Source organism: Arvicola amphibius, chromosome 1 (assembly GCF_903992535.2).
Source record: "Arvicola amphibius chromosome 1, mArvAmp1.2, whole genome shotgun sequence".
Lineage (NCBI taxonomy): Eukaryota > Metazoa > Chordata > Mammalia > Rodentia > Cricetidae > Arvicola > Arvicola amphibius.
The window spans coordinates 184,776,541-184,786,603 of NC_052047.1; the positions used below are offsets into that span (position 1 = coordinate 184,776,541).

The 10,063-nt window shown below is 51.3% G+C and overlaps 1 protein-coding gene across 2 annotated transcripts; it reads left to right on the plus strand.

Annotated features, from left to right (window-relative positions):
- Positions 1–700: 700 nt before the first annotated feature.
- Positions 701–8,626, plus strand: Sfxn3 (sideroflexin 3). 2 transcript variants are annotated; one of them, XM_038335200.1, is made up of 11 exons: positions 701–938; positions 2,111–2,274; positions 2,773–2,943; positions 3,493–3,591; positions 3,875–3,950; positions 4,060–4,145; positions 5,140–5,267; positions 5,449–5,498; positions 6,591–6,640; positions 7,212–7,259; positions 7,494–8,626. In XM_038335200.1, exons 2-11 carry the CDS (start codon positions 2,114–2,116, stop codon positions 7,588–7,590), a joined length of 966 nt encoding a protein of 321 aa, XP_038191128.1. In that variant the 5' UTR covers positions 701–938; positions 2,111–2,113; the 3' UTR covers positions 7,591–8,626. The 2 variants fall into 2 exon arrangements, with proteins under 2 accessions (XP_038191128.1, XP_038191137.1); XM_038335209.1 differs by lacking the exon at positions 701–938 and adding an exon at positions 1,278–1,465.
- The last annotated feature ends 1,437 nt before the right edge of the window (positions 8,627–10,063 follow it).

Sequence of the window (10,063 nt, forward strand, 5' to 3'; positions counted from 1 at the left end):
AAAGCTGGAGCCTGGATGTGCGGCGGCCGTGCTCTGGGTGCTAATGGGTGAGAGGTGTGTGTGTGTGTGTGTGTGTGTGTGTGTGATACATTCTTCACATCCTGAGTCGAAAAAGTGTTTCTCTGGGCACTCTGTCCTGGAAAGTCCGCGAGACAGAGCAGCTGACCCCTGCACTCTAGGAGAGGAGTCTTTCTGATGTGCCAGCTTGGATGCAGGCAGAGATCATGGGAGACTGACCGTGCACATCCCAGGGGCTGGAGCTTCAGTCTGTGCATGGATAAGTGTTGGGGGCGTAAGGAAACTGCTGGTACGATGGAGCTGGGGGTTGGGTGGTAAAGGGGGCTGGGGGGACACAGAAGGAGCACAGGCACCACAGGAATGTGACTGGGAAGGAATGCGAATGGCGAGATTCTGCGAGAGGAGCCCACAGGTCCTGGGGTAGCCGACCAGGGGGCCAAGCAGGCAGAGGCCCATTGCCAAGGCAGCCACCAAGTAAACAAGTAGTAACCCGAGTCCCTCCAGGCGGCGCACCATCAGTGGCCCGCCCTCCACGCCGTTCACCCGCGCCCAGTGCACCTAGACTGGGTGCTGCCGAGTCGGGTGCCTCCGGAGGCAAGCCAAGGGACTGCAAGCGAAGGAGGCTAGTGGGGCGGCTCCTCCCCTCCTCTCTCTTGTCGGGAAGGCGGCCAGAACTGCTTCCAAAGACTGTGTCGGGTCTGGTCTCAACGGCCTGGTCTAGAGTAGTCGCTCTATATGACATCCACTGCCCCGGAATTCTGCCAAGCCGGGGGTGGATTGGGCGAACGAGCCTAGGAAGCCCCCGCCCTTCCCTGCTGCTCAGCGTCACGCGTGACGTCCCGGTGATGGATGGGAGGAAAGCAAAGAGCTGTGAGGAAGGCGGGTCTGAGAGCTGCTAGAGGCTGAAAACCCCGGAAAGCGTGAGTGCTTTGCAGCCAGGGGAATCTTCAGAGCATAGGGTTGAGGGCCTGGGGTCGGAGGAAGAGGCTTAGCTTGAAAGGTGCTCTCTGTTTTGTGGGGATTCCATAGGATCTGGAGGGTACAAGGAGGAGGTGGCTGGGTGAGGCTGTGTGTAGGTATATTTTCAATGCATCTGATAGATATTGCTGAATCTCTCTCTCTCTCTCTCTCTCTCTCTCTCTCTCTCTCTCTCTCTCTCTCTCTCTCTCTCTCTCTCTCTCTCTCTCTGTAACGGTATTCTGGCTGATTGGCTAGTGTATACAGTGTGGGTCTAACCTGTTTGTGTGCCGGGGAGGGCGTGCATGTCTTTGTGTGTGGGTATGTGAGAGTCGGGTAGGGGCGTTGTCTACCGTGAGGGAGGAAGTGGAGTTGGAGGGGATTAGTCATTCTGCAGGATTTTTGCCTAGCACAAGCAGATGGCTGCTCCTGGCATTCTTTTTTTGGTGCTGTGTGGAGGGGCATTCACTTATTCTTGCCCTTTCCTGAGGTAGGTGGCTCTGAGAGAGTTGGATGGGTTAGGACGAGGGAGAGGCCGGGTTGTTGTGCAGGAGCTGAAGCAAATGGGTTCGAAGGGGATGTGTGCATACCCTCCTTCTCACGAATGGCTGCCATTGCTCTGTGTGAGATCTGGTACGGATCAGCCCTCAGGTGGCTAGCCACCCTGCTCTCCTCCAATCAGGGGCTTGAGTGTGGGATGGCTTTTGTCAACTTCCCAAACAGCCTTAGAAGTGTTTATCTAGGCTTTAGGGCAGCCGGGACCTGAAGCTGAAATGGGCTTGGGTGTTCTGAGGCTCCTACAGCGGGAGCTCAAGATAGCTGCCCCGGATTAGTTGCTGCTCTTGAAACAAGCACACACGTGTAAATCCTCACCATGTAAGATCTCACCAGGCCAGAGCATGAGGAAAGCTATATGTATTCTTGGTTCCAATCTTTCCTCCCCCTCCTTAGTAGCTATAGGTCCCTGGCTAAAGCACTACCTAGGAAGCAACTCCTCCCCTCCCCTTGCTTTCCTATCTGGAGTCACCTTGAGCCCTTGCAAGGATCGGTCATAGTTTCTGGAACCAGGGCAGAGCCACCAAGGTTTTCCCCAAGTGAAGTCCTTGACTTGATCTTTGTTCTTGCTGCCCTGCAGAAGATGGGGGACTTGCGCTTAGATATCAACATCCAGGAACCTCGATGGGACCAGAGCACATTCCTAGGCAGAGCCCGGCACTTCTTCACGGTTACTGACCCTCGAAATCTGCTGTTGTCCGGGGACCAGCTGGAAGCTTCCCGCAACATCGTGCAGAATTACAGGTAAGCCTGCCTCAAACCAGATGGCAGTGACACAGCACTTTAGCTCGGAGGACTTTGGGACATTTGGGTTGAGGAGACGGCATTGGATTTATGGGGAGGCAGCAGCTCGGCAATTCACAGATCCTCTTCAGTGACCATTCCCAGTGCTGTCCACTCTGCAAGGACAAGGTCCCAAAGGAGAGTTCCAATCAGATAGACAGGCAGTAATCCTCTTCTCTTCAGGAGGTTTAACTCTTGGAGTGCCCCCCAGTCCTTTCAGACCCTTTGAAAACCATCACCACCGTGACCCTGGAGAAAATGCAGGACCACAAAAGAAAGAGCAAAGTGTGCAATGTGAGAGGTTTTAACTTCCCCCATGGACAGGGAGCTCGTTTACTCTGGGGTTGAGTGCCAAAGTTCCTGGTCCATCGCCCAGAGTTCCCTGAGGCAAGCAGCAGAGACAGGAAGAGCAGGTCTGATCCCTATAACAGTCTACTGGTTCCTTGCCAATTTCTGCAGGGCTGGTGTGGCAACCCCAGGGCTCACTGAGGACCAGCTGTGGAAAGCCAAGTATGTGTACGACTCTGCCTTCCATCCAGACACAGGGGAGAAGGTGGTCTTGATTGGCCGCATGTCAGCCCAGGTGCCCATGAACATGACCATTACTGGCTGCATGCTCACCTTCTACAGGTAAGACTTATCCACGTCCCCTTCCTGCGGGTGGTGGCCCAGAACACGGCTGGATGACTAGAAGTCTCCTTTCTGCTCCTTTTTGGGTAAAGAACAGTGTGTGTGTGTGTGTGTGTGTGTGTGTGTGTGTGTGTGTGTGTGTAAGAATTCTTCCTATTTCTCAGAACCCAGCCTCCATTTGTGTTAGGTGTACCTGTGAGGGTGACAAGAGGAAGTTCTGGGACCACCACTTAAGTCCCTCTTGAGGAGTTAAGGGACTCTGAGGGTTTCAGTATTGGGGGTTTGGGGGCTGGAGAGATGGCTCAGTGGTTAAGAGCATTGCCTGGTTGTCCAGAGGACCTGTGTTCAATTCCCAGCACCCACATGGCAGCTCACAACTATCTGTAACTCAGGTTCCAGTGGGTCTGACTTCCTCATGCACACATGCAAGTCAAACACTAATGTACATAAAAATTAAAAAAATAAAAAAAACAATTCAATATTGGGGGTTCAAGAATGGGAGACTACTGTGGAGGAACAGCTATGAGTAGTCTATCTTTGCACCCTCAGGAAGACTCCGACTGTGGTGTTCTGGCAGTGGGTGAACCAGTCCTTCAACGCTATTGTGAATTACTCCAATCGCAGTGGGGATGCTCCCATCACCGTGCGGTGAGACCCCCCCTCCCCAGCTTTTCCTGGTCCTTGTGGACCTGTGCCAGGGGCTCAGCTCTCCTTTCTGCTACATGTTTGACTACCACCTGAGGGCATTCAGTCCTTTTGTACCTCTTTTGGGGGACCCACTCTCCTTTTAAAGAAGGAGGAGGACTTTCACCCAAGTTTCCACTGGAGCAGGGGATGGGGATTTCAATGAGGTTACTCTCTGACACCCTCTGCATTGGAAATTCATGCTGGACTCTTATCTCTCCTTGTGATCTGGCCTTTTCCTCTACAGGCAGTTGGGAACAGCCTATGTGAGTGCCACCACTGGGGCTGTGGCCACTGCTCTGGGACTCAAATCTCTCACCAAGGTAAAGTCTCCCTGCCACTACTGGCCTCTCATTAACCCTTTACCTATTTCCTTCTCCCCTCCCCACCCCATGGTCCTCAGAGCTCTGAACACCGCCTTTCTTCCCCCAGCACCTGCCCCCACTAGTCGGCCGATTTGTACCCTTTGCAGCTGTGGCCGCTGCCAACTGCATCAACATCCCCCTGATGAGGCAGAGGTGAGTGGCCCTGGCTTCCGGCACAGGGATGTCCAGATGCCCTTGACTTCTGCAGACCAGCCAGGTACAGGGAGAGTCCTCTCCATCACTGGTGGAGCTGCTGGACCCTGGCTTATACTGACCCTGTGTTCAAGAACCACTAGGTCCCACTGTGTGAGAACTTTCCCCGAGGTGTGGTAAGACTGAACGTGCAGGCAGACCCACAGGTTCACAGAGGACTCTTCACTGGGAACTTGCTGATGGGGCATGGTGCTGGCAGCCCCATGACTTGAGTGAGAAGAAGTGGTGTGAATGATGGTCAGGGTGACTTACAATAAGCAAAAATGTACGCTGATGTGTCTTACGCTACCATCAAGAAAATCACATTTCTGCCAGTGGTGGCACCAGGGTCCTGGTCATAAAGCCCAATAAGTTTTTTTTTTTTTTTCGAGATAGGGTTTCTCTGTGCAGTCCTGGAACTCACAATGTAGACCAGGCTAGCATTGAACTCACAGAAACCTCTTGCCTTTGCCTTCTGAGTGCTGGGATTAAATGATCGGTTCAAACAACATTCTTAATAGTTTTGTTTATATTACTCTGGAATGCTATGTGGAGAAATTCCACCTGGGCTACTCAGGGTCATTCATGGTAGTTATGACTCAAGATAACTGTCCCCGTCATGCTGGATTCCAATACCCTGGAAATTACCTGATACTCCAGGCTCTTCCCCAAACTCATTTTCTTCAACCCACGCTGAATGACCAACATTCCCCTGCTCCCTGGCTGGGTGGAGCTGGGACAACACCTGTCTGTTTCTTTCTGGGCTCTACCCTACAGCCTGGGTGCTGTCTGCTTCTCTCTGGGCTCTACCCTACAGCCTGGGTACTGTCTGCTTCTCTCTGGGCTCTACCCTACACCCTGGAAGCTGTTCAGAACCAGCCTTTGAGTGGGGAAGCTAAGGGGTCTCCAGAGATCTACAACCTATCATCTGACCTGAGTTTCTTTCTCTTCTTAGGGAGCTGCAGGTGGGCATCCCAGTGACGGATGAGGCAGGTCAGAGGCTTGGCCACTCGGTGACTGCTGCCAAACAGGGAATCTTCCAGGTGGTGATATCGAGAATCGGCATGGCAATTCCTGCCATGGGTGAGGCGGGGATGGCAGGTGGAGCTCGGGAGGCTGGGAGAGAAGAGGGGTCAAGGTTCTCAGGGTTTTTTTGACAAGTCAGAGTCAGCAAGTCTGGGAAGAATGGGCGGCTGGGAGGGCAGTCTTCTCTCAGGTTCCCGGAGTCCACTTCTCTACCTCTCATTGCCGATTCTCCCCTCAGCCATTCCCCCAGTGATCATGAACGCTCTGGAGAAGAAAGACTTCCTGAAGGTAAGAAACTCACTCTTACCTGGCCTGTCCAGAGGTTTCTGTCATACACATCGATGACTGTCATTGCCACACTTGATTACGCATTAATGATGCCACCACTGTGTCTCCCACTAAGAGGCACACATACATTGTCATGAATGCACAAACAAGATAGGGTAGCAAGGCTCAGGAATACAGGCTCCAGCTCATTCACTGAGTCATTTATTAGCATATCAGAATTAATCACCGACCACACCAGACATGTTAAACAGAACTAAGATGGTCGTAGACCCTGTCCCCATGAGGCATACAGTCTCTAAGACAGAAACCAACAGACAAAGGAACAAGCAAGATATCTGGACACGGAGGGTGCACACCTTTAATCCCAGCACTCTGGAAGCAGAGGCAGGTGGATCTCTGTGAGTTTGAGGCCAGCTTGGTCTACATAGCAAGTTCCAGGTCAGCCAGAGTTACCCAGTGAGACCTTGTCTCGAAAAACAAAACAATGAAACAAAAAACCAATAAACATATCATTGTAGTTATGAAATGTGCTTTGTAAGAAATCAGTGGGGCGTTATAATTGAGACTATCTGGGGGAAGAGTTTAGACAAGGATAGGCCTTGGATGACCCAAAGAATAAGGAGAGTCTGGCAAAGAGTGTTTCAGGAAGAGAGAACAGCTAGAGCCAAGGCCCTGGGCAGGGATGGGTTGTCACATTTGAAGAACAGAACAGCGGTCACTGTGGCTGAAGTGGATGGAGAAGGTGTGGAGAGAGACATGTGTCTGCCACTGGGAATGACAGGAAGTGAGTGGAGACTCTGGGGAGGCTTCCTGAAGAAAGTAGCTCCTGGAGAATGCGAGATGAGAGAAAGTCAGGGTCAGAGACTACCATGGGAACCAATCCAAAGAGGCAAGAACATGCAATGGGATAGGCAAGTCTGGAGGGGGTAGGAGGTTGCCATATTCAGGTCCCAGCCTGTCACTGGCTGGGAGAAACATCCAAATGTTCAAGGGCTCAGAGGTAAGGTTGATGGGCTAAAACCATGGTGGAGAACCTAAATGGAGGTTAGGAAAATAGGAACATAAACTATTCTGTCATCTATCTCCCCACAGCGCCGCCCCTGGCTGGGGGCTCCCCTGCAGGTGGGACTGGTAGGCTTCTGGTAAGTATGAAAGGGTTTGATAAGGACCTATGGGAGAGCCTTTATCATTTTGTGTGTGGAGGGCACTTTTTTGAGGTTCTTACATATATTGCTCCGTCATACACCCAGTTCGTAAAGGTACCCATAGTGCATAATACGTGTGTGTGTGTGTGTGTGTGTGTGTGAGAGAGAGAGAGAGAGAGAGAGAGAGAGAGAGAGAGAGAGTCCTAGGGGTTCTTGCCTTTGAAGATCAATAGTCTGGGTGAGGGGTTCAGTCTTTATTCATTAGAGGAAACCAGGCACATAAACTCTGGCACAGTCCAGAAGGTCCAGCCTGTTTTATTCCTGATTCTGTCACTTTCTAGTCATAGGGCTTTGGCTCAATACTCTTGAGGCACTTTCCTCATCCAGAATCTATTATCAGGACTGAGTTTACCATCCCCGAATGGTCCTTTGGTCCACTTTCAACCTTTACAGTTGGGATAAAGCTCCCCCAAATGCCTTCACTCCTGGGCTATTTGCATGAGGTGGGGTCCAGGGAGGGAATGCTCAGACCAGCTTCACAGACATTTTCTGTGCTCTTCTTCCCTAGCCTGGTATTTGCCACACCCCTGTGCTGTGCCCTGTTCCCCCAGAGAAGGTGAGTGAGGCCCTTGGGCTGAACCAGAATCTCTGCACAGGACTCCACATCTCTGGCCCTTAGTGTGTCCCCTGGTAGGCACACTGGTGATGCAGGATCTGAGGGAATGACTGTGAGCCAGCCCTTGGGGGAGGATTCTTCACCTGGGATAGAGGGGAAGCCGGGTACTGAGATCTGGCTTCTGAGATGCTGAGCCCAGGGTACATTCATCCAGCCTGTGCTATTCTGTTGCAGCTCCATACACGTGACCAGGCTGGAGCCAGAGCTGAGAGCTGAGATCCAAGCACAAAACCCCAGCATCGATGTGGTTTACTACAACAAGGGACTTTGAGGGGAGCCAGTCTCTGCCTTTTTCCTTACCTCCTTAGGCTGCTTCTTGGGTGCCACCTTACAATGTTACCACTTGTTTATCTTCCGGGTCAGGGGGCTTGAGGTGGGGAGCAGCCAATGAGACCAGCAACCCCTTAGACTGGAGGAGGCATCCCTATAAGGCCCTTCTCTCCTCTCTGGTTCAAGTCACAAAACCATCCTGTGTGTGCGCCCACCTACATAAGCAACACATGTAAGTGTTTTTCTATTTGGTCCTGGAAGCCAAGAGCAGATAGGCTGTTCTAGGATGTCTTAATATTTGGCTTCCCTCGCTAGTCTCCTGCCCACCTAGCAGCAAGCCAGGTTATAGATGATTCTTCCTTCCCTAAACTGTTTCTCTGGCCAGAACATTTCCGATAGCCCCTTACCCTTCTGGATCCCAGAACACAGACTGAGGGCAACCAGCAAGCCAAACAGAACCTAATCCTCCAGAATCTGGGCTGGCAGTGTTAGGATTAGGGAGGCATGGGGCTCATGCCTGCTGTGCCCCACATCCTTGAATGGCTCCCTTCCTCTCTTCTCTTCTAGAGGAATGAACGGATGTCGGTAGCCTGCACTGCCCTCCACACTGCGATGCAGGTGCTTTTAGGAATCGTTTTAGGCATTCTTAGTCTGTTCTGATGTCATAACTCAAACAGAAATCCCACAATTCCAGTTCTTTCCCTAATCAGGAAATCACCCAGGCAGAACAAGCATTCCCCTTCAGGAACGGCCACCACCCAAACCCACTTATAGGGGGACTGATGTGGAAATGGTGCTTCAAACACAGGCAGGCCTCAAGCGTACAATCTCAAGACAGGAAATTCTGTGTTTCATTGACTCTTCTTAGACATTCACCACACCCCCACCTCAGCTCCTTCTTTTCCAGCTGTCAGTCTCCCTGGAAGAACTCGGGGCTTCACATATGCTACGCAAGTGCTCTACTACGGAGCTACCTCTCTCTCTCTCTCTCTCTCTCTCTCTCTCTCTCTCTCTCTCTCTCCCCTTTCTTTTCTTTCTTTTTCTTCTTCCTCTTTTTTTTTTTCCTGGTTTTTCGAGACAAGGTTTCTCTGTAGCTTTGGAGCCTGTCCTGGAACTAGCTCTGCAGACCAGGCTGGCCTTGAACTCACAGAGATCCACCTGCCTCTGCCTCTCGGGTGCTGATATTAAAGGTGTGCGCCACCACCACCCAGCTCTCTTTTTTTCCCCCCCTCCTCCTTTGTTTGTTTTCTTTTTTCAGACATGGTTTCTCTGTGTAGCCCTGGCTATTCTGGAACTCACACTGTAGACCAGGCTGGCTTCAAACTCAGAAATCTGCTTGCCTCTGCCTCCCAAATACTGGTATTAAAAGTGCCACCACAGCCAGCAACCCATCTCTTTCTTGACACATGGCTCTGTTTTCCCTCTGCCCTTATTTTGAAGAAGAGGAAGGGCCCAGGCCTCAATTGATGGACCAAATGGAAGATGGGTTTAGGAATGGCATGGGTGGTAGTGACTTCAGGGTGTAGAATTAAATCTCCACTCTGAATCCATGACCTCTAGCTGAAAGGGTGAATGGGAGGGGTAAAAAGGTCCCAGTGAGGTCCACTGAGACGACTCCTGCTCTCGCTAACCACCTTCTCCAGTGTCAACAGCTGTCATGGCATGGTGTCAATAAACTGCAATCCTGTCTAGTTTTGACCTGTACTTGTTTCACGTCCCAAGTGTCTAGGGAAGTGTTCAGGAGATTCTCCTACCTTTCTTCAGCCTTATGTTCCCTTCCCCCAAACTCTTCCTGTACGGAGCCTCATCTCCCAGCAGAGGGCTCTCTGAGCTTACAAAATGGGTCCTCTGGCTGGCACCTAGTCCCTTGAAGATGGAAGCTTATCTTCTTTTTTCACTGAGAGGGCTGCTCACATACTTATGAACCCAAGCTTTTGACATCTTAGTTTCTTTGAGGAATTTGGCATGGGGTGGCGACCTCTGGTTTCTAGGAAATCTTCAGAGAGGGGAGAGGAGGCCAACAGCTGCCTGCTTCACTGAAGTGAAGCTGTCAGGGAACCAGCACATCTTCTGTCCTTACCAGTTCACCATGGAAACTGACCTGGCAGGAGCCTCTGAAAGTTATCCCTTCCCATTCATGACCCTGAAGAGTCTGCATGTACGTGTTTGCGTGTGTGTATGTGTGCATGTGTATGTGTGCATGTGTGTGTGTGTGTACGCGTGTGTGTGTGTGTGCGTATATGTGTGCGTGCGTGTATGTGTGTGCATGTGTGTATGTGTGTGTGTGTATGTGTGCGGTGTGTATGCATGTGTGTGTGTGTGTGTATGCGTGTGTGTGTGTGTGTGTCAGAGGACTTGACTTTCAGGAGTCATTTCTTTCTTTCTACAATTGGGTCAGGTTGTCAAGCTTGGTAGAAAGCGCCTTTATCCAGCGAGTCATCTTGGTAGCCTCCTTACTTTTATGACACATGTTC